We start from the raw sequence: 24,052 nt of genomic DNA, 5'->3' as shown, positions 1-24,052 counted from the left end.
TTACAGGAAACGGCAGCAGTAACCACTAACAGGGTCTTTCATAATCTTGGATAAGTCAGGCCACCTAAGAGCTAGCACTTCAGTCGGAGCAGTTCCTCGTCATTGTATCTGAAAGCTGGATCTTATCTAGCCTAAATATTGGATGTAAACTTGGATGTAACTTCTACTTACTATCATCAAGATGAGCCAAATGTATTTTTGTGTGAATACAACACAGCTTGTTTTATCATCAGCTAGAGCCATGAAATCCGGCTGCCGGTATTTTCATTGCTTTTCTCTTGAATTATGAATTGAAGAATTGTTTCAGCTATAGTCCTCACTCTTAAATGAAAATATAAAGTGCCTTAAATGCAGTCCACATCAGTGTTTTGGCTGGCTGCATGCCATTTCCATTGTCCTCACTATTTATACACAGCATTTGGCTGTACGACGAGTGCATCACTGTGAGCATCAGCCACTTGGTAAAATTACAGTAACTTTAAACAAAAATGTGAGCTTCTTGCATCTGCTAAAGGGGTGTCCAACATTGCTTTAGCAACTTTATTTCCCCATCTGTGGTACTTTCCATCTGTTACAGGGTAGTATTAAATATGTATTAAGTTACAATGTATGGAATAATGGCATTGAATGACATCTCTACTGACATACTATACCCCACGCTCACTTAAATAGCAGTCACATTGTGAAATCTACAGCATAAGCCAATTTATTTAATTAATTAATAAAAAGAATCCAACTAAAACAACATTTCTAAGATAACCATGTATATTAAATTGTAATGTGCATGGAATAATGGAACATTACATACATTACTTTTCTTTGTTTTGATATTGGCATTTATATTGGCTATTGGCCGCCCTGCTCTCTAAGCATCGGCATCTGCCACTGGAAAACCCATACTGATCGACCGCATGCAGGAAGTCTGTAGGTGTGGTGTGTGGGGGGACCTTCTTTCTCACTCTTTCTCCAAATCTCTGGATCCTACAGCCTATATGTAAATAGTTTATTTGACCTCCTATCTATTTCTCAAAAGCTTTTTTTTTTTTACTTCAAATATACACAGTTTGTTATTATTGGCTAAAGAATAATAATTAGTGTGTGTGTAACAGGTTTGCATTTGCACTGCAGTTTGCATTGGTGCATTTATTGAACAAACAGTTAGAAATAGACAAGGAACAGTAACTCAACCAGTGACTAGGGATGTCCGATATTATCGGCTGATATTCACAAAAAAATGTAATATCGGGAATTATCGGTATCAGGTTTTTGTAACCGATGTTTGTTCTGTAGGCTTCAGCATTTCCGAGCCTGCATGAACGCAGCATGGGACGTTTACCGGCGCGCGCTAGATGACAACAACAACAACTACGCTAGACTGGTTGGTTGCTAACCGTGGCTAACAAGCAAACAATTTAAAGCTGAATGATTTTAATATTAACACAAAATAAGTTCAATGCACCTTAAATATTTGACCCTGCTCTGAGCTGTTCCTTAACCAAACTAACAATTGGCTTAGAATTTACATTAGCACTCCTTCAGGTGCATAATACAATTAAACACATCAACCAAAGCTAGTGCTTAGCTAGCGATTAGAGTTAGCGCTCTTTTCAGTATTAATACAATGAAAGTTGAAGTTCTTCTCTTATTTTGCACAGACAGTGTTTACATTTGGAGAGCCATGTTGCATTTATGGATGCATCCAGTGGGTAGGGTGGCCCTGTCCGGCATTTAGGACACTCATTTGTCCTCCTTTTGAGAAAATAACGAAAAAGGTCGCCTTTTGACATATTACCTTGTTAGTTTAATACTTATTGGCAAAAAATGTGTGTCAAAATAAGTAATTTCATTGGTTACATTTTCGTGTGGTGACCTATCAACACATGGCTAATTTTAATATTCAAATGAACCATGTGTTGATTGCCAGATCACCACAGTTGCTACCACCAGGCTGTCAATCAAGCTCTCAGCGACAGAGAACGTAACGTGAGCTAACGTCAGTTGTTGGACTGAAATTCTGAAAATGCTCGTACTCATATATACAGGCAAAGCCTATACATGTTATATGCTGTATTTTTTTTACCCTTTATCTATTCAGATAAAACATTAAGAACAGTTTCTGTATGATGTTTATTAGACCTATGTAATCTGAATTGGAAGGCCACGTTGTCATGAGCTATATCTTGTATATTTATTATTATGTGGTATGTGTATGCACCTTTTATGTAATCTGGTGGAAAAACATTAGAATTTAAAACCGGATCATACCAAGCAAATATCTGCTTGCGTGTCCCCGTGTATGCAAAGTGTCCTCCTTTTTGATGTGAACCAGTGGGGCATCACAATAAAATTAGGCATAATGTGTTAATTCCACAATAGGAGATATGTTATGTTGTTACCTAACAGTTTTGGTGTAAAAAGCCTGCATATATCGGTATCGGGTGATATCGGTATCGGAAATTGAGAGTTGGACAATATCGGAATATCGGATATCGGCAGAAAAGCCAATATCGAGCATCCCTACCAATGACTAAAAGAATAATAAAAACTAATTGTAACCAAATATATAGGGTAATTTACATTACACATGTAGATATAAGTGCAGGAAACAACTAGCAGTTGTCTGCCAACTCCTTTGGCAGACCAGAGTGAGTCAGTGAAGTTATGTGAGTCACTGAAACGCAGATATTAAACTATATTCATTATGTAGCATGAAGTTTGGGACAATGGTTGTTAAGTCTGGGAAAACTGAAAGTAGAATTTGGGAGAGTTGTGGGAACCTGGGAAACAAAATAATTTGGGGGCATTGTCTTTTAAATTTGAGGCTGATCCATAATATTAAGGAGGATAAGAAGGATGGAAGCGTTAGTTGGTGGTCAGAATATTTCTTTTCATTTATGTGACCGCTTTATGAAAACTGTGTGAAATGCTGTTAAACTATTGTGTTACCCTACATTGGCCTTCAGTTTCTAATCTACTCCTTAGATTTCCTTTTTTATTATTCTGTTTTGGATGAGCCAACAAGTAACCAGAATTCATCAGTTAATTCGGTGTAATGAGGCGATGAGTGTTTGATGTACACAAATTTCATCTGAAATTGACTTACCCTTTGAGCCAAGACAGACCAGCCTCCATGTCTTCATAAACTGTGGCCTGGACTTGTTTACTGGACAGCCTGTGCAAGTATAAACACTTGTTAAATGCTCATGATGTAGGCATTACTGCATTTGCCACTGGGTGGTTGAAAATTAAACTGCGTTTAGTGAGGGTTTTCATTTTATGTGTTTGTGCTTTGAAATGTGTTGATGGGGGAACTCATAACAATGCCTTTCACACACTCAGGTTTCATATGGGGATCATCATATAGCACTATGTGCACTGCAGGCCTTATATAGTTTTAAAGATTGTATATGTTCCATTGTGACTCATATATATTCTTGACAATTTCATTGCAGCTGTAGTGATGTGGTATGTGTTATGCTTGGCTGTTATGCAGCCAGGAAATATCTTCAGTCTGGAGGAGAAAACGTTATCATTTAGTAAAACAAAAGTACAGATGAGGAGATTCCTCTCTCTCTCTGTTCAAAAACATCCCTTTGACCTTGATATTTGCTGATTTATGTTGACCATGGTGGATGGTTTTCTAATTAGTTTTTGAAGTATAGTGTCTAAGGTTGCAACTATTTTTCATTAATCTTAATTATTTTCTTGGTTAATCATTTGGTAAATCAAATATCTGAAATGCCATCGCAATTTCCTTAAGCCCAAAGTGACGTCTTCAGGTTGCTTGTTTGCCCCACCAACAGTCCAAAATATAAAGGTAGCTGTAGTAAGAGAATTTTTGGCATTTTTATTTGAGAAACAGCTTAAGCAGTTAATCTATTGCCAAAATAATTGCGGATCAATTTCCAGTAAAATGATGGATTAATCGGCAAATAGTTTAATATGCTCCATACAGAAAACTCCCCAATCGCTTATAAATTTGAAATGGTTGAACCATCTATTCTGAAATAAAAGCTTTGTCATCTACATATGACATCTGCTGCAGGACTTTGTTTTTCTTTTTAACCATAACATCATTCTTGTCGGTGTGCAGAGGCCAGTATTTATGACTGAACTGTATAACCCACATCGACTCCGTTGCTGCTCCTGACCCAGATTCGCACAGACAACAACAGATCCATCTCGAGAACTCTGGCTGAAATGCATCATTAAACCGTCCCTGTATTCCCAAATGACAGAGGAACATGAGAATTGTCCTTGGAGAGCAGATATGTATTTTGCATCAACAGCGCTGCCACAGTTTGAAGGACTTACAGATGTGTTGGAGCGGCTGCAGTCCTGACTTGCTTTGGTGATTGGCCCTCTGTTTTTATCCAGCTTACTGTATCAGCTGAGGGAGTTTCTTGGCATTTTGTGCTTGGAAAATTACTTTTAAACCCCAGGGCTTTCCTGAGTGCTTAATTTCTGTGATTTTGGTGATTTTGGGCTTTTAATTTTGACGAGTTTTCTTTCTCTGTAGTGCCCATGGCCGGAAGTGTACATTATGCTGACAGTTGAATTTCAAGAGTGTGAAATACTTTTTTTTTTGTGTGTGTGAAAATGGACACCAGTTGACCCAAGTGTGATATGAATCGTTCCATTAACGGCTACTGTAAAATGCCCAAATATTTTCACTGTATCCATCAATTTGTTCCGCGGAAGCTGTATCCAATCCCAACGATTATAGAAAACGCCTTGGAACGTTTTATTCTGTTCCTGCAAATGAGCAGTATCAGCGGCCATGCCAAACACAATATCCAAAGAAATGGAGATCCACCATAAACACCGCTCTGGACGAAGATACTGTAACATTTTCGAGGAGACTGGATAATCTGTGTGTGATTTGGCTGTGTTAAGGTTACATTGTGTATATAAAACTGAGTGGTTCTGTGCGGTTTCATGAATTTATTTTTCTCCCTCTCTCTCTGTCCCACTGTAGCTGCCTCTGAGGGGAGAGTCAACGGCGGGGAGGATTTCTTTCAGAAGGTGAGTGTGTAGTCTGCACTTGCATAGTGTTTGCTTTGTCCTTGGGTTGCGTTCAAGCCCTACTGAGCCAGCGCTTCTCTCTTGGTAAGGGGAGCAGATGTCAGGTGTTCCTCCAGTCACACGTAATTACAAATCACAGCAAACAAAAACAAGGGAACAACACTGACGTTGAGTCACTCCAGGACTCTGATCCTATAACACAGCTGACACAACACTGTGGGCCTTTCTCACTTACATAATATACCATAATATACCAGATCATCTCTCCAGTTTCAGATGAGAGAGAGGTTGAACACAGCCCTGCTCCAGCCAGCTCTGCCTCGTTGATTTTTATTTGTCACTGATTTAATTAGTGCTCTGAAGCTTCATTACATGCAATGAAACAAGGATTTGCCTCAGTGATCTTAAATCATTTTGAATGTATTTTTTTTTTAATCACAACTTGCTCACATTGTCTCGCTGGTGCTCATTGATCAGTCAAGTGTGTGACCCGGTCTGGTTTTAAAGCTTTACTGTAGAGTTTAAATAGTCACATTTATTAATGTTCTTTCTTTGTTGCAACTACAAGGATTAGTTTTTGTTCTATTAAAGCCTCCATTTCTCTAACAGTGAGATAATTTCTGAACGTTCATTAATGATGCCTCAGGTTTTATTTCTACAGCTAATTATGACTAGGGCTGAGTGGTATAAACAATATTAAAACGCTGATAATGTCAGAAAATGAACCTAATGAGACAATTCAAAACACATACTGTCACATACTGTTGATAAGTTACGTTGCTTGACGGTGTACTAACAAAAGCTACAGTATGTCTAAACAATTATATGACAGGCCTTCATGAAAACATTTCACACTGCAAGAATTTTTTGTGTGTAATTGTATCTGTTTCAGATTAAAACCGTGGTTCTGAACAGGGATGTAATGACTCACCCAGCTCACAATTAGATACAATTCACAATACTGGGTTCACTGTATGATGCTCTTTTTTTTTTTTTTAAATGAGATGGAAGACAAATTATGAAAAGAGTCCTTTATTTCTCAGAAAAAAAAATTGTCTTATATTTCTTTATCAAATTATAGAATCCTTTTTTATTTCAAAGGTAGGGTATGCAAAACCATGCATATTTCCTTTTCTTTGTAAAGTGAAACTGAATGTATCTCAATACGACAATGTCACAATTCATTTTCATGTCACCAATTTGAATCTTCACATATCTATATATATTTTAACATATTGCCCAACCTTAATCCTAAAACATTTCTATTTGTGAAGCACCCATATGAGGGAAAGCAACCATTAACATTAGTTGTGACAGGAGTGTCCTGGTAGCTGGTACCCCATGTACTGAGGCTGAGCTCTTTCTGCAGAGGCCATGGGTTCAAGTCTGACCTGTGGCCCTTTGCTGCCTGTCATCCCCTCTTTCTCTTCCCCTTTTCTATCTATCTTCAGCTGTCCTATCCAATAAAGGCAAAAAAAAACCAAAATAATATTTAAAACATAAAAACCATTAGTTGTGACACTAAATGTGTTTATGAACTGGCAAACCAATTACCTTGATCTGCTCCATTTGTTTAATTTGCACCCAGAGGACTAGAGGGAAAGTGTGTGTGTGAGATTTGTATCAAAACGAATCAAGACAAGACTAATCACATTTTCAACAATCAGAGTTAAACATTAACACTAATTGAATTTCGACAGCAGTTATTCTGAAAGTGTCTTGGTAATTATGTGGCTCTCTTTAAGTATCTCAAGTGGATTCGTTCTTGTTTTAAATCCAATTTCCTGAATATGTTAAACTCCTATAGCATGTTAATGGGCTGTAATGAAATAAATGATGGACAGCGGTTTGTTTTTTAGCATTCCTCTTTTGTCTATTTTCCGTATTTGGTTTTGGAGGTTATGAAGCTGAGTTAAATGTCAAAGAAGGAGGCAATTTAACTCTCCCTGAAGCAGTTTTCAAAAACCAAGTAATGCAAACCAGGCGCCTTAAGATTCCCCTCCTTGGAATTTTAACAAGGACTCTAGATGTACTGTAGTTCTGTCTCCGCCTCTTTTGGTTTGGTTACAACTATAATGTTTAAGATATCCAGTGTAGGTGTCTACCTTGCTCCGTAAAGCTATTCTGACAAAGTACGGCCGTTGGTGTATTGACTTTGCCAGTCATGGTTTATAAAGTCTCTGGCTTGAATATTGTCACAGCTCGTTCAAAGAAACGGTGGTTACCAGAGGTTAAATTGTCAATTAGAAATTAGTGTGCAGCTGTTTGGGTTGGCAGGCTGGCGAAGAGCAGTAAAGGAGGAGTGCTAAAGTCGTGTTTTTATTGTAGAATTTCCATTTGGATAACTCTGTATAGTTTCCCTCTGATAGCGTGATCACCACATACATGCCCAATTAAAGTCAGGAAAATAAACACAGAGTGCGACTGTGGAACGGTATTGTTGAAAGATGAAAAATGGATGAGGTGTGTGAAATACCTTGAAGTTGCTGAAAATGGAAACTCTTAGTTGGACTGCTTCCTGCCCGTCCAACACACCCATCTACCGACACACACACACACACACACACACACACACACACACACACTCAGCAAGACTAATAAAGTACATGCGTAGCAGCTCTAACGCTCACGTAAGGAACCATGTGCACACACTTTAGGCTGTGGGACTGAGATTTCGTAGCAGTGAGACTTGGAGTTCGTCACTGATGAGAGCAACATAAAATGGTCCACCCACACACTTTCTCCCCCGGCCCGGTTGCTGCGGTTGATCAAACCCTCTTACTCACTGTCTGCTGGACTTCCTTTGAGTCCAGAGCAACATTTTGTAATAGAGCACAAACAGTCCACCCTCTTTGTGTAGTCAATGAAAAAGTAAAAAGAGGATGGCAGACAAAGTGGGACCACAGGAGGGTGCCACAGCTGTGATATTAGCTATGTGCAATTACCAGCTGCTCACATAGGGGAATCTCGCAGCTACATGTTCATCTTTCTTTTCTGTCTTTGTTTTGGTGTCTGCCTTGTGTTTTCCCTCCTGTGTGTCCCTCGTTCCCCTGCTTTCCCTCCTGCTGCTTTAACATTATTTCATCTGTGCATTTTATTAAACCACTGGTGTGTCATTGTTATCAGTCTAGTATAACGAGGGGATTTTTTTTAGCAAATAAAGTGCTTGATTGTTTAACCGAAAATGTGTGTCAGTGAACAGTTCAGCACACTCTGGTGCAGTGAAAGTTTTGGACTGTGAACTGTTGGAGTGTCAAATCATTGGCACATACCACAAAGCTGTTTTGGAGAGCTGCGCAGAAGTTGAGCTGTGGGACAGCAAAGAGCAGAGAAGCTCGGCTGGTTGAGCTGATAACTGTGCACCACAGAAGAGCTTGGAGTGGATTTGGGTTGAGAGATGCCTTTGAACCCCTGGCGAGTTCATCTCTGATCCCTCTGCCATCTCTCCATCCCAGAAGTTGTGGCTCTGTAAATAATGCCAGGCGCAATGTATAAGTGCCAGTGCACTTAGATCTCTGGCCAGGCATAATTCATTTCATTTGGTTTATAGCACTGGAGCGTCTTGTATTTCGCTGCGCTGACACAAGGCAAATAGGAAAACTTAAAAATTGTCAGGATGAAATATTTGATTGGCACAAAATGGTGAGATGTTAAAATAACTGGGTCAGTATGAGTACCATCAAAACAAAATGTATATGAACAAATGTTTGTGCTCATCAAGCAACTTAAATTAGTTTATAATGACGTGTTGTCTTGACAGGGTTAGGGGTGTGAAGTGCCCTCCTTGTAATGTGTTTCTCTTTCATAACCATGCATATGTTAGTATTAACCCTGAGGTGTAATGGGGCTTCAGCTGCAAGTTAGCACTCAGATTGTTAACATGAACTCAGTTCTGACTGCCGAGTCTCATGGGGACGGTTCAGTCCATGCTGTTCCCTCAGTCAGACTCTTAACTCTGTTCACAACCTCTTTACACCCTCTGTGTCCCCCTGCCAAACACACACAAACACACACAACAAACACACACAACACACACACACACACACACACACACACACACACACACACACACACACACACACACATTCCAGCTGAATAAACAGCTGCACCATTGCAGTGCCGACAAGGAAACATGCCTCTGCCATGTTGATTGCTGCTGTTTTTATACGTACACACATGCAGATTTACACACAGTCACGTGTGCTGAACACGTGCTCTCTCTCAGGATATTGTTTTAATGATATCCTGTTTGATTTCACGTACAGCTCTGCACACGTCTGCCTTCACCAGCTGCAAACCTCTAAAAACCAATCATCATGTCAAGGCTGTGCAGTGAAACTGATCAGAACCATAGTCATTTATGTATTATTCATTTCAGAAAGGGTGGGGTTACAGAGAAAGGGTGGAATGGTAAATGTGTAGGTAACTTAATTTGTGCAAATATCTCGACCCATTTGAGAGGTATTTGCTACCCCCTTCATAAAAATAAACGACATCCACCCTTTAAAATGGTGTGTGGTCTGTCCGAAATCAGTCCCATCTGCAGGATGCTGCCAAAAACAGCAACCCTGGACAGGAAACATGTCTCTCTGAACAAGGCCCTTTTTGGAGAAAAAGTTGATGAGGCGTAGAAGGCCATATAGTTTCAAAATTTTAGGAAAGTATAATAAGAGTTACTTCTGATATGTTGCTTTTGTCACTTTACTGGGTTTTCAACACTCCACGCTGTTACTCAAAAGGTTGAATAGGACATTTCCATTGTAAGTTAGCACTTTTTAATAACATTTTTATAAGGAAGTCACAATCACTCATTTGCTTCCGCATTGCCACAAGCATTTCAACGACAGTGTTATATTTCTTTAAATTGTGGTTTTAAATTGAAAACCTCCCTAACAAAACCCAGACACATCTGTCATTGTCGTAGGAGACAAAAGCCCCCAAATAATGGGAAAGTTAAGGGCAAAAGTTAAAGGACTTTCTCCTTACCACAGGGAACAGAATGTCCTTTTAATGTTGTTGTTATACATCCAGCTGTTGGTGTGAGCATGTGACTTCAGCTGATGGAGAAAAAGTTTGTATCTTGCCTTTGGGTATTTGTGATTTATTGTCCTTTCTCACATATACCAGACGACGGAGGGAGGTTGTCATGTTGTAGATTAGAGTCGCCTGTGCCTCGGGCTTATATGAAACCCAGTAACACAGAACTCATCAGATTTTGGTTTGAGGCCTAAATTTCTTGCGTGTTAAACCATTTGGAGTGAATAGACCGATAATGTTATTGCAGCAGTGATAATATTGCAGAGAAGAGAAATGGGAATGTTTCCAGTAGGAGGACATTGATGGGGGATCATTAGCATGCTGGATGCTAAAGCTGGAACTATTCCAGCTTAGTCACTTTGATGTTACCACAGAAGAATTCCTAACAGAAATAGTTGAGTGAGATCATCTGAAAGGAATTCTGCTTTATTTTCATTGCACAAAACAATACGATTTATTCTGTGGAAAGTGGACATAAACATAGAGACGTGTTTCTCCGCCATTAGATGAATAAGAATAATGCCCAAGATATGCAACTTGTACCAAGAGCTTAAGAGAAAAGAGGAAGAATGTAATAAAACATCAATAAATACATTTTTGTTGTACAAATGTGTTGTGCAATGATTTTTTTGGCTTCCAACAAACTGTTTTGAGTTCTTCTGAGGATTGCAGAATGCTGTTTTTCTAGAGAAGTGACAAACTCGCCTTTGAAGGAAGAGTTAATTTTACTGAATTCAATTTTCTGCTGTGAATTTATAACGTGGAGAGCCCACAAAAACCCCTCAGAGCTTGCCCTGATGAAGTGAATGGTGCTTAATAAAGGTTACTTCAAATTTGAACATTTATTGTGGTCTGTTACTGGCAAAAATGGCATAGGCGTCTCATTCTGTTACTTGTTTAGGGCCATTTTTATATGTGATTATAGGAAGGTGTAGAAAATCATTGTGGCTTGAAAGGGCTTCCAGTCGACCATCATGGACTCTTGAGTATATTGCTGCAGAGTGAAGAAAGGTACAGATCAGGCCTTTTAAAAGCTGTCTCTCTGCTTTACAGGTGTGTGAGACTGACAGTGGATAAGCAGTCAGAATGTGTTGTAAAGGATGCCAGACAGACCATGCTATTTCCAGAAGAGCATATGGAGGAATTTAAGCATTTCCCTTTTCGATTCGTGCACCAGCTCCCCTAGGAATACAGGCGGTAGTTCTTATTATTTGGCAAGGGAAAATGGCAAATATAATTTGAAAATGGTTGTAAAATAATGAAGGCTGTGAATCGTTGTGGCGCTAATAACCCAAACATCTAATCTTCACTGGGAGCACTGATGGCTCTTAATGCACCCCGTCTCCCATTTGAGTTACAGTATGTGGCTCATTGCTTAATGCACTGGACCACCGAGGAACATTAAGTGCTGCTCATGTAATGGCTCGAAGCTGTCCTCCGGTGCTTGATCATGTGGTTGAAACTTTGAGAAATTCATATCTTCTCCACCCCGAAAACACAAACCCCTGGAAAGTATTAAAACAAACAAAAGACCACAGGACCTTTTGTGAAAACAAGGATAGTGCACATTGAGGACAGAGCCATTAGGAGGGAGCATGTCAGCTTCTCATTTTTGGAACGTTTGACAGTTTTTCCCCTTGTTTTTTTTCCACTAACATCAACCGCTCCCCATGGCAGGCAGTTCTCAAGGGGTTTGTTTGTGGGTTTGTAGCCAGAAAGCCAAGCAAGGTGAGAGCTTCCTTATGGTTGAAAAGAGGAGCAGGAGGTTGGGTAATAGATTTCCCCTGACTGGAATGCTGACAGCATCTTGACCAGCTCCTTGCTTTTTGTTTTTTTTTAACGTCCATACACATGCAACCAGTTCACGATGACTAGACTTGTCAAAGGGCTCTCACATAGATTGTTGTTGGCATTTATCACGAGTACCAAAGCCAAGTGTACTGTGTTTTTTTCTGTTTTCATTTCTTTGGTGGTGTTGTAGTGGGAGGATTTGGGTGTTGAGCAGAAATGAACCAATGTCTGGAAACATCATATAAGCTTATATCACCACACATGTTTGAACTGGACTCACGGCTCCTTTGACTTCTCTGGGTTCTTCAATAAAGAAGCCAATTTGTCGGTGTAAGGCTTTGTTTTTGGTAACTGCTGGTTACTAATTCCTTGTTTCATTTGCTTTTTAAAAGCAAAATTAATGTTTCTTGTTACAAGAGAAGCAGTGGGGAGTTGTCCACACTTCAAGTTAAGCCAAAGCCACATTAAGACACTGAAAAACCTACAAAGGTCCTATATAACTCTGACTTGACCCCAATGGATACTAGGTTTTACTGGTTAGAGTATGACGTCAAGTCTCTTTCTTGTCATAGTGTGAAACACAGCAACAGCGAAGCATCTCCCTGATCCACGTCGTGCAGACTAGGAGAGCTCAAATCCATTGCGGCACCATAAAAATTAAGATCAACATATATAGGCTGATGACAACTCACATACTGCAAACTGATGTGAGCATTGGAGTTCAGTGTTCTGCTACATTTATTGTATGTATGTTGTTTGTTTTTGCCTGCCAACACACAGTATCTGCCAATACTGATATCTGTGATAAACTAATGTCAGCTGTCTTTCACTCTGTTCCAGATCATGGATGAGACCCAAACGCAGATAGCCTGGCCATCCAAACTGAAAATCGGAGCCAAGTCCAAAAAAGGTAAATCCCATATTCAAATTATTTTAATATTAAATCTATATATTGCTTCCAGTGCTTTTAAATGTATAGAATTTGAGAGTTTGGTGAATGATGGGCCTACAGACTGTATGAATGTCAGATATTTGAACTGCTATGCATAAGGTCCAGCACAAGTTGTCATGACTTCAATGCCATTAATTATATCTAACAGAAACACAATGCATGTAAGATGTGTGGTAACAGAACTAACTAGCTTAACTAAATTTAATGTGGGAATCTTAAGTAACAGCAAGAGAAGTTAATGATTATGAGTCAGTGTTGTTTGAACCAGGATATTCTCAGGAGAGTCACTGCACAGACAAGAGGGAAGAATTTCAAGGTTGCACTGGCATTCATTATTAAAAAGTTAATTTAGAAGTTTAAAACATGAAAGCTTGCATGTTTTCCTTTACTTACAAGCCCGAAACTTCATCTGCACTGAGGAATTTGTGATTTTTCTGTGGAGGCGGAGGGGTGGGAGTCTTTGCTATCGAAGCTCACGCATTTATTGGCCAAGTTGCTTCAGCACTCTGTTACCAATAAAACATTATCACGGTTATTTAAAGATCTTCCGGGAGGGGGTGAGACAGGGTTTGAGGGGAACGGGGTGAGGGGTAGGTGTAGCTGTGCCCACTTTGTTGTCCTCCGGGGAGTTGCCAGTGTACGTCTTCAAGCCAGATGTGGAATCCAATGACATTATGTAACTTCCTTACTCAATCTGTATAGAAATAGTTGACGGGGTTCCATCAGAATCTTTTAACATTTTTCCCGCTGGATAATTAATCAACTGTAAATCCTGGCAATCCATTCACACACAACCATCCATTCATCCCAAGTATTGGTTCATTCACAAAACCTGCCTCCAACACCACCTGGGAATGATGTTCTGTGTACGAAGTGAGGTTATTTAAAACTTTGTCCCATGATTTGTAGCCTGTCAGATTTTCCCTCTGTGTTGCGTAAACCGAGAGGAGCAGAGGGGGAAGAATGTTGGATTCTCACTTAGTTAGTTATCTTATGAGCAAATGCATTTTTGGGTGAAGAGATATTAGGAAATTATGTTTTAGCAACCTGAGTAAATGAGAGGGAGTGAGGGGAAGAGAAAGGGCCAAGATGGCTAAATAGAGAATATTTTAATCATGCTTGATTCTACTGTGGATGACTGAAGATGCAACACTACAGGGTTAAAACTTCACAGAAGCCATCAGGAAAATTACTTGAGACAATGATCCACATTCCTTTTATCCCTCATCACGCTTTCATTGGATATGACCAACGCAAAACTCACTCACTCAGCTCTTAAAATAGCTGATGACATAGTCGGTGCAAATTATTTCGAGTAATCCTAATCTAAAAAAATACACTTTAAGTGTTAGTTTGCCTTGTTTTCCTGGAATTTTGCATTAGCTTTGTCTTACATGCACAGTCTGGAATCAGTTACACTCAGCAGGATAGCGGCAGATGTGAGGGGATTTGTATGTTTGTAACCTCCCCACCCCCAACCCCCCATACAGGGCCACACTCCATCAAAATGCCAGGTCCTCTATTTCATTTATCACCTGCAGCCTGCTATCCCTGCCACCTGCATAAGCGTGATAAGTCCAGTTGTCACCCTCAGGGGGCAAGCCATCATCAGCACGCTTTTAGTGATTTAGTACAGCAAGGAGCCATATCACTTACAAAGAGAGACAGGTCTGCAACTTCAGAACTCTGCGACAGAATGATCAACCCTGTGAGATTGTTTGTTTTACTCATTTTTCACATAAAAACTTAGTTTTTTTTTGCTTTGTTTTTTTATGTGATAAATATCGTAATACTACTCTCACTTTCCAATTGTCTGTTTCTACATTTCCGCAGATGTTTTAAATGAGAAACGCAGAGCCAAAGGGACTTAATTTCCTTCATTTGTGTGGTATTCAGAATGTAGTCTTCAGCTGGAAAAATGCTTTAGCTTTGCCAGTACAGAACTCTGGGTCAAAAGGTTTCTTCTCTGTCAAGTGGAACTGTATAAAATCTGTGCAACTGAAAGCACTCACTTTTTGCAGCTGCAAGTCTTCTCTTGTTTTTTGTTTGCTTTTCTAGGTGTTGTCTGTGCCAAATTAAGAATTAAGGTGTTCATTTTTTATTCCACAATCAATCATCAAAAAAGAGCATACAGCACACTCCATTTCAAAAATGCGGGGGTGTTCTACATCACGACTGCAACGGTCGTTTAGGCTGGCTAATGTTTGCCAGATGTGCTGTGCAGGTTAGACACTTGAAGAACCCTGCTCCCTCTAACGGTCATAGTGGGTACCACGGGAGGAAGTGGAGGGATTTCTTTTGTTCACAGCAACAACTGTATGATGGGAAAATTTCTTGGAGCTAGTGCTGAGGCTGTGATTGGTCTCTGACCGCTCTTTCTGCTCTTTTTCTTTTGTTTTCCATGGTTTTGTTTTCCTGTCTCAGACTGCAGCTTTGTTTTTGTTTGGTTCCTTCCCCTCAAGACGTCTAAGAGCCGGTGTTCTCCTATTTGATCCATCTCTTGTAGTGTGTGTTGAGGTTTCCTGACCCCTGAGACACTCTAACAAGATCAGCGCTTGCTCGCTGGCACTCTATAGTCCCCTTAGTTCCCAGTGCTCATTAAACAGAGAGCTGAAACTCCTTCAGATACTTCTAAAAAACAGAATCTTTCATTCTAAAACGCTCTCTAACAAAGACTTAGATCATGTGCTCTCATTGTATGTTGCAGCTCCACAGAGAGCATCTTGGTTTGGCTTTTATGAATACATGATGGTAGTTCTACATCATCAAAAACTAAACTAAACTAAATTGGGAACTTCTTTTGTCGTCACATATGTGTTCTGCTCATCTGCGTGTTCTCATTTCTGCTCTGTTTTGGAAGTCTAAACATGCATCTGTGGGGTTCTCCGAGGTCCCAATGACTTTGTAACAGTAAATCAGATTCAGTGAGTCCTGTCTGAAGGCTATACTGTAAATCTGAGTGTGTGTGTGTGTGTGTGTGTGTGTGTGTGTGTGTGTGTGTGTGTGTGTGTGTGTGTGTGTGTGTGTGTGTGTGTGTGTGTGTGTGTGTGTGTTGGGAGGGGTATTCCTGGAAGGGGGCTTAGTCAACTTCCTGCAGCTCAGTACAGCTAACACAAGGGCGATGGACCGTGGGTGTGTAGTACATGTGTGTGCATTCTTGAATTTGTGTGCGTGCTGTCATGTGTTTTCACATTTGCGTTCTCCAGGGATCCTGCATGCGGCAGAGCCAGATGTAGGCTTACCTAACACTACACAGACACAAGCATTAGCTTTGAATGGTTTAGGTATGCAGTGTTTGGTTATTTTAACTGAAGTATTTCGAGGCTGAGGAGATCTCTGGAAGCACAGTTTGCTTAAGCTATTAGGACCTTTACTTGCACGATCTCTCAGTTTCTGTTGAAGGTGGTATGTGGTCATTTCTTGAAGAGACGGGCAGCACACGTAGACATGCTGAGACAGACATGTGCAACAAAGTCTTTGAGAAAGATACTGAAAAATAAAAGGTGCGGGAAAATTAGGTAATAAACATCATGGCTGTCTCAGAGCAATTCTCTTCAGCTCATGATGTTTCTGTAGCCTCTACTGTGTGATGGATTGGCTCAATAGAATTCCACAGAGCTGCACCCCCTCCCCCTCCCCATGCGGTGTGGTTGCTTCCCGACTTAAATGAGACTCGGCAGATATCAAAGCAGCAATTACTGTCGCAGAGCTGTTTCTCTGATGCGCTGTAATTTGTTGACAAATGCAGACTGCCGTGACATGTTCGATTAAACTTGTGTCCCACTCTCACATTCTATCTCTATCAGCACCAATTCACTCACACACACATTTCAACACATGCTCTTCCTCTCCCACTTTTAATGTTTCTCCTTTGTTCCCCTGCAGATCCACACATCAAGGTGTGCGGGAAGAGGGAGAATGTGAGGGAAGCCAAAGACAGAATTATGTCCGTCCTTGACACAAAGGTACAGTAAACATCTTTATCACAGGGAAGATGGACTTCATGTGGATGTGTGTAATTCTCTCCCTGTCCTTCTTGCTCTTTGTGTCTCTCTTTCTCACCCTGTCCTGCCATTCACCAAGACCGAATGCATTTCACTTCCACTCTCCTGCTGTCCAAGTGACAGATTGCACACAGCAGTGTGGTAGAACTTGGCACCAATCTCACCAGATATTCACATCCCGAGCTTTGCCGTGGATTGCAGTGTGTATGCATTGCAGGCTTCATTGCCATGGAAACACAAGAAATCCCGTACCTGGGTGACTGCACTGTAGCACCACCTGGGGGCAAGCAATCATCCATGCACTTTGAAACGCCACATGCAAAAGAGCAACACATGATTGGCCTAGTTTGTAGCATTTCATATGGTTTTGTCATGAAAAAGGCCATTTTAGTTTGGCAGACAGCGCAGAGGTATTTGATAATTAGACTTTTTTTTTTTTTTTTAATGTGCTACATATTTTGATGCTCATTTGCTTCTTTTCTAAATAATTGCAGCATGTGAAAGTGTTTTAAAAGAGGTGAAATTGTACGTTTTCATCTTGTGAATATTTAGATGAAATAAAGGGGGGACAGATGCTTCACTGGCCTTTCAGTGAAGCAGCATGTCTAATCAGAGGAGCAGGTGGAAACCAGAGGGAGTGCAATTTGTCTTGGTCCTCCTTTTTTTGTGTACACTTTAAAATGTCACAAATGTAAAAAAAAACAGACAAATTTGATTTGATTAGTAATGACGGTTATATAGTTAGTTTAATAAGCTGTCTGTGGTAATATGGATACTCTGTCATGCCTCAGGCACAGTATCGACTGCACTATACTAGATGGCTTCATTACCCGCTATTCTTTTGTGGAATGGATTGTGGAATGCAATGGATTTTTTCTTTATAATATTTGGTCATTTATTTTGTCATTTATATCTTTATTACCTTTCAAATGCACATGTAATATAATAATAATATATGCACTTTCTTTTAAGTACCATGCTTCACTCACTGAGCTATTGCAAGTGTTATCAATCATGTTTCATCCCGACCCTCTCTCCACTGCTCGTTAGAGTAACCGGGTAACTCTGAAGATGGACGTTTCCCACACAGAGCACTCCCACGTCATTGGCAAAGGCGGAAACAACATCAAGAGGGTGATGGAGGAGACGGGGTGCCACATCCATTTCCCAGACTCCAACAGGAACAACCAGGCAGAGAAAAGCAACCAGGTTTGTTTGGCTACAGCGTTAGATTTACAGTGTGCAGTCTCACTGAGGCATGAGGGATAGATGGGTGGAGCAAGATGTTTACTGCTGGCTGATCAAAGAGTTTGCCTCGTCTGATATTTTTCTTTAATCTCTTGAACCACAACGTTGCACCATGGTTATGTTTTGTGTGTAACTGTATTGTATTCTTCTGCCTTGAGTGTTTACTATCATCACCCCTCAAGTTATTTTCTTCACTAGTAACTTAGGTAGTTGGTCCAGTTGGCTGTTTAGATTGGCCAGAGGAAGCCAGTGTGTTTTGGCTGGACTCACTGGAAGAGCAGTAGGATCATGCTGTAATTAACATTAAAGTGTAGTATGAGGAGTTCAGGAAAGCACATGGCATTATATACTGAACTTTTCCGGGTGCTCTACTTACAAGTTCATTTATTTTTAAAGGCCTACCTCACTGATTTCACCCTTATCTCTGTGGATTTTGCATAGTGTGGTATACATACAGTGTATAAATCATTAAACTTGCCAGTACTCTGCATCATAGACTGTTCATCTCCCTCCAGTCTTACTCCTACTGATGCAAGTTCAGGCTGTTAAGTAGCAAGAGACTCATTTAAGGCCCAAGACCCCTTAAGCTGTCTCTTTTTTCTGGTTTCAAAAGCTTTCTGTCTGGAGCAGAGCCTTTGAGGTTTGGACAAGTGCAGTGATAAGCAAATAACCATGAAAATCAATGAATTGGCTACTTACCTTTCACTCTCAGTGGAGGTACTGCAAGTAGGATTCAGGATATGGTTCATGCAAACTTAGCAGGGCAGATATCTTCCAGAATGTTTTCATTTTGAAAGATGTAATTGCTGCTCACACCCCCTGCTCTCTGTGTGTGTGTGTGTGTGTGTGTGTGTGTGTGTGTGTGTGTGTGTGTGTGTGTGTGTGTGTGTGTGTGTCTGTGTCTGTGTCTGTGTGTGTGTGTGTGTGTGTGTGTGTGTGCGTGCGCGCGTGTGTGTGCGTGTGCATAGTACAAGTAATAGGGGCCAAAGATGAATTTTTTATGTTTGCTTGATCATTTCTTTTTTCAATAATGGCTCCCAGAAACAGGTTTTTATTTGTTCTGGATCAGTAACACTGCAGATCTTCAGTTGCTCCAGTATGGTGAGCAGTTGTCCATGAAAGAGGGGAAAGAGAAGAGGAGAAATATAATGAGACTATTTATCAGAATTTTCATTTCTATGAAAATTAACTTAATCTGGCCTCTCGTGTTCGTGGTTGTTTTTAAAAGGTCATTTACTTTAATTGTGTGGGCCATTTTTCTAATCATAGTGTTCGACTCATGGTAACTGTAATGATGTGGTTCAAGAATATAAAACATTAACTGGAAATATGTCACAAAAAGGGGTTAGGTTTCAGTTTAGAGGAAACCTTTAAACATTTGTTGTAGATTTTGCTTAAAGCATTGAAATCAAGTGCAACTGTATGCAATGATCTGAGCCACTGTTTGTCTTGGATTGGGTTTGAACTTGCTAACTGATTTACGTGTTACTTTTTATTGTGAACAGGTGTCCATTGCAGGCCAGCCAGGAGGGGTGGAGGCAGCTCGAGTAAAAATAAGGGTAAGTTGGAATTTGGCCATATTTGTCTTAAAGGGATACTCCGCCTCATTCCCCGCAGGCTTCTAAGCTTGTAGTTTTGACCTATGGAGCACAGCAACTGCGGTCGGCTTGAATTTCTGACAATTGCAAATGACTTCAGTACTGACCAATTTTTACAACGGAAAAAAATATCAAAAACATCATCTTATCATATTTTTTTATAATATGGCTGTTTGAGTTTGCACTTACAACCCTGATGATGACCCTGTTGAGCTTCTGAGCAGGTGATGGATTAGTTTTATGGATTATGTCGAACAAAGCGAGGCACATTTTGCTTTCTAGTCACAAATCAAGCATCTTTTTCACTTTGCACAATGAATCAGATTGAACTTGACACACACAGTGTCCTGCCACTTTAAGAGAGGAGGTAGGTTTGACCTCTCATTCAGAAAATATCGATTGCTTATACTTCTGTTTTATAACTGCAGGGCAAAATAATACAAGCAGTAGAGAAGAGGGGGATGGTGCTTGGCTGCAGTGAGTGCAAGGACAGTGGCAGAGATTAATTATAGGAAAGCGTATGGTAAACCCCCTGTATAATTAACACATTTGTGGACTGCTGTTGTTAGCCTGCAAGCCACGCCAGCTCGGCGTTTCGTTTATGTTTACAACAATACCCACGCTATTACATGTTCCCCCTTACTTTTGGCTGCACAAGGAGTACATTTCACCTGGCGACTACAGCCTCAAAATGCCTGTCTCAGTCTCAATCCATGCTTGACCAGCTACCTCCAGCTCATGTGTTCGTCTGAAATCCAGGGTGCATCACTCAAAACAGTAACTTCCTCAATAAACAAAACATTAGACTCAAGACAGCCATCTTCCCTACCTAATCCTCCCAGTGGAAGAACTCCAGGGTTACAGTAGGTAATTGTGCACTCGAGGCACAGTTTCTGCACTTTCTGTAAGCCGCAAGCACCATTCTTAACTTATTCCCTGACCACTTCCCTGGAGCGATTGTAAAATACAAGCATGAGCCTCAGGCCCTTTGGCAAGCCCATCTCCAGCCCATTTCCTAGTCTCTTCTCCATCTTCACTTTCAGTCTGACTGGAAGCCCGACCTCCAGCCTCAGCTCTGTGGGCGGAGGACCTCTCTGTTCGTGAGAAGTGTTACATCCCTGAACTTTCGCTTTATTTCAACACAGCAGCAGTTGTCTACAGTGAACATGTTCCTCCACTATGGACTGACCAAAACTAACAAGGCTGTGTGTGCATGTGAGCGTGACTGAGCGAGTGAAGTGTGTGTGATGGAGAGAGGGAGGGAGGGAGAGATAGAGAGAGAGAGAGAGAGGAAGGAAGGAGGGAGAAGGTCATGCTGAATATTTGTGCAGTGTGTATTGGCAAATGTCGGCATGTATTCATACCCATAGCTCTCCGTGCTTAGTGGTTGTTTTCATAAGCAGCAAGCCACAACCCAGTTCATCTACTTTTTTCGCTATGGGTGAAAAAAGAGAATAATCAAACCTAACCGTAGCAATGTTGTACAAAGGGTTCATAATATAAGCTGTAGAGAACCACAAAGATTGTGCTGGCCTCCAAAGAATACTCAGTCAGCGGATGACTGGGGTGGATCAAAAGACAGGTTTCCCTCTCGGTCAATTTGGTTTCTTTTGATGGAACCCATTATACCAAAATACCTTGTACGCTGTTCCATAAAGCACTCAGTACTCATGACAAGATAGTCCTAACACACACATCTTTAATTATGTATGAGCTACATCACTTAACCTGGAAGCAATTTCCTCAAAAGCAGCAAGGGAAAAGAAGCACATATCAGAACTTCACCAAGAATAGGCTCATCTATAAACCATCATTTTCACCATTCAGTCATAATATAAAGTACATTTTCTGTATTTGGTCAGCAAACACATATTACCTTGTCAAGAGTTTGTTAAATTGAAGTTTAATTTCTTACATTTACAAAGTGCCGTTATTTTCAAATGACAGGGATATAATTTTTAGAACAAATCTGCATGTTTCGTCAATAAATTGGTGAATAGTTTTGCACTTTCCTATAAAGGAATAGTTCAACATTTTGGGAAATGGGAAATCTTATTTTCTTTTTTTGCCAAGATGATTAGATTCAAATTTTTCTCTGTATGAAGCTGGAGCCAGTTATCCTAGTTTGGCCTGGCTATGTCAAAAAATGGAAAAAGCCCTCTACCACCACCTCTGAAAGATCACTATTAATAAGTATATCTCACTTTATTTTGTATTAAATAGGAATGTAACAAGACAAGTTTTAATTTTAACCTGTCAAACTGCCATTCAGTTTTCATCTGGCACCAGTTTCTTATTGAACGGACAGACATGGGAGTGGTATCTTCTTCTCATCTAACTCTGGGCAAGAAATTCAAAACAATTCCCCCAATATCAAAGATAAGGAAAAGGAGGAATGAGAGAGAGGATTATATTTTTTAAAAGTTGTATTGTTTCGATTTTAAAGCTCCGCACTGTAAAATGCAGGAGTAAGAAGGGTTTATTCCACTTTCTTGACCCCCTACTGTTGAGGTTGCCAGCACACAACAGTATACAGTATGCTGCATGTTTGGTCCTGGGTGGCCTTTAGACCACATCCTCCCAGTGGCTCAGTTGTGCCTTCTCCCTGAGCTGCATTAGCGATGAACATAATGCCCCCTCAACATTCAGAAATATTACAGTGCACTTGTAAGGTCTACTGTATTCCTGAGGCCTTCTTGGGTGGAGATCTGTTTTGAGTCTGTAACAAGTCGGTTGTTGAGGTGATGGATTCTCGGGGGATTTTTAGGAGCTTTCAGAGGTGGAGCTGACAGGCAGGTGATGAAAGGTCTGGCCGGTGGCTTTACCTCGAAGATATTTTCATTTTTCTTCATCTCTCACCCTTCTGTCAGGAGAACTGAGGCTTTTTAACAGTGCTTCTAGATTGAATACATGTGAAACTCATATCTGCCAGGTAGACTTTTTGAAAAAAGCTGAGGTCAGCTCCACCATAAAAATCAGTTTATTCTTCATTCAGTGCCTGACTCCTGCTGTTCTGCCTGTCCTCTCTTGCATTTCCCTCAGAGCTGACCTAAATTTCTCCAGCCCTCTGAGAGCGAGTGCTGAAACGTGATATAAATGTAGGGCCAAACGCATATGGGACTGATCAGGGATGCATTTCTTTGGTCAGAGCAATTCATGCTGCTTGCCCTTCACTGGCAGCCAAAACCATAGTGGCGCTCTGCCCAAGAGTCACTGTTTGGATAACACTGTGTGTGTATTCATTCTCTTCTTTGTGCGTGTATGAACATTCCCTTCAGTTTGTCTGTGTATGGGTGTGTGCCTGTGTGATTTCTCTCCCATGCATGCATAAGTATGTGTATGCATGAAGCGAGGCCTTCCTGTCTGCATCTATTTTGTTTGAATGACTGCTGTGATACAAATGACAAGAGCTGATGTCTGTTGCTGCTCCTGTGGTTTGCCCAATTTTTAACCATAGTTTGAAAGACTGTGTAGCCATAATGTTTAAATTTCCTAATCTCCCAAATGATACTGCCACAGTGCACTGTAGCGTACTTCATGTAACAAAGGGTGTCTCTCTTACTGCTGAACTAATTTTGATAAACTTTTCTGGACTTATTTGAGCTGACAGATTTACACGCCAAGTTTTGCCACCTTCTTTTAAAACAAGGATTGTTATGTCTGTGCGTCAGTTCACACAAGTCTGCACTGTGTAAAGAAATCCCTGTTTTTACTGTGTGTCCAAATGGGCTTAATCAGTCTGAATGACAGCAACAATGAATGTGATGAAAGCCACCATACTGAGCATGTTGTGATTTTGTTAAGAAATCTGGTACGGCATATTTTATTATCCTATTTTCTCGCAGCAGTGGCAGCGTAACAATGAGCTATCCAACTTTACGTGACTGCAGCATTTCAGCAGCCATCATGATGTGTCAGTGACACCATGTTCATAGAAATATGATGATTCTCTCACCATCCTTCCACTTTCTTTTCCCTCCTCTCTCTACTCCTTCTGTCCCTCCATATTGCAGGAGTTGCTCCCTCTTGTGCTGTCTTTTGAGCTTCCCGCCATCATGCAGTCTGACCCCAGCTCCCCCACCGTGCAGCACATTTCGCAGACCTACAACCTCACAGTCTCCTTCAAGCCCCCGACTCGGCTGTACAGGGCCACCGGCGTGGTTCGAGGCTCACAGAATAATGCCAACGCTGTCAAGGTGAGGAAGGTCACAGGCTTCATTTATAATACACGTAAACCGAAACTCCCTCCTCAGTCACCCACGCGCACAGGCTCTTACACACTGACAGCAGCAGAGCTAACATAAAAGGCACTTGTCTAACCATCAGGAGCAATTTGGCATTCAGTGTTTTGCTCAAGGACACTACATGGACTGGAGGTCCCAGGGAGTGAACCAACC

The 24,052-nt window shown here is 40.7% G+C and overlaps 1 protein-coding gene across 1 annotated transcript in view; it reads left to right on the top strand.

Moving 5' to 3' along the window:
• LOC127379402 (protein bicaudal C homolog 1) overlaps positions 1–24,052 on the top strand; it is a 58,913-nt gene that overhangs the window by 14,487 nt on the left and 20,374 nt on the right. Inside the window, exons 2-7 of the mRNA XM_051428935.1 lie at positions 4,979–5,025; positions 12,694–12,763; positions 16,691–16,770; positions 17,860–18,018; positions 19,563–19,616; positions 23,669–23,851. Of these exons, the coding sequence (XP_051284895.1) occupies positions 4,979–5,025; positions 12,694–12,763; positions 16,691–16,770; positions 17,860–18,018; positions 19,563–19,616; positions 23,669–23,851 (593 nt within the window). The remainder of the gene's footprint in view (positions 1–4,978; positions 5,026–12,693; positions 12,764–16,690; positions 16,771–17,859; positions 18,019–19,562; positions 19,617–23,668; positions 23,852–24,052) is intronic.

Source organism: Dicentrarchus labrax, unplaced genomic scaffold, assembly GCF_905237075.1.
Source record: "Dicentrarchus labrax unplaced genomic scaffold, dlabrax2021, whole genome shotgun sequence".
NCBI classification, from domain to species: domain Eukaryota; kingdom Metazoa; phylum Chordata; class Actinopteri; family Moronidae; genus Dicentrarchus; species Dicentrarchus labrax.
Note: the sequence above shows the minus strand (reverse complement) of the source record. Positions and strands in the feature narration are given on the sequence as shown.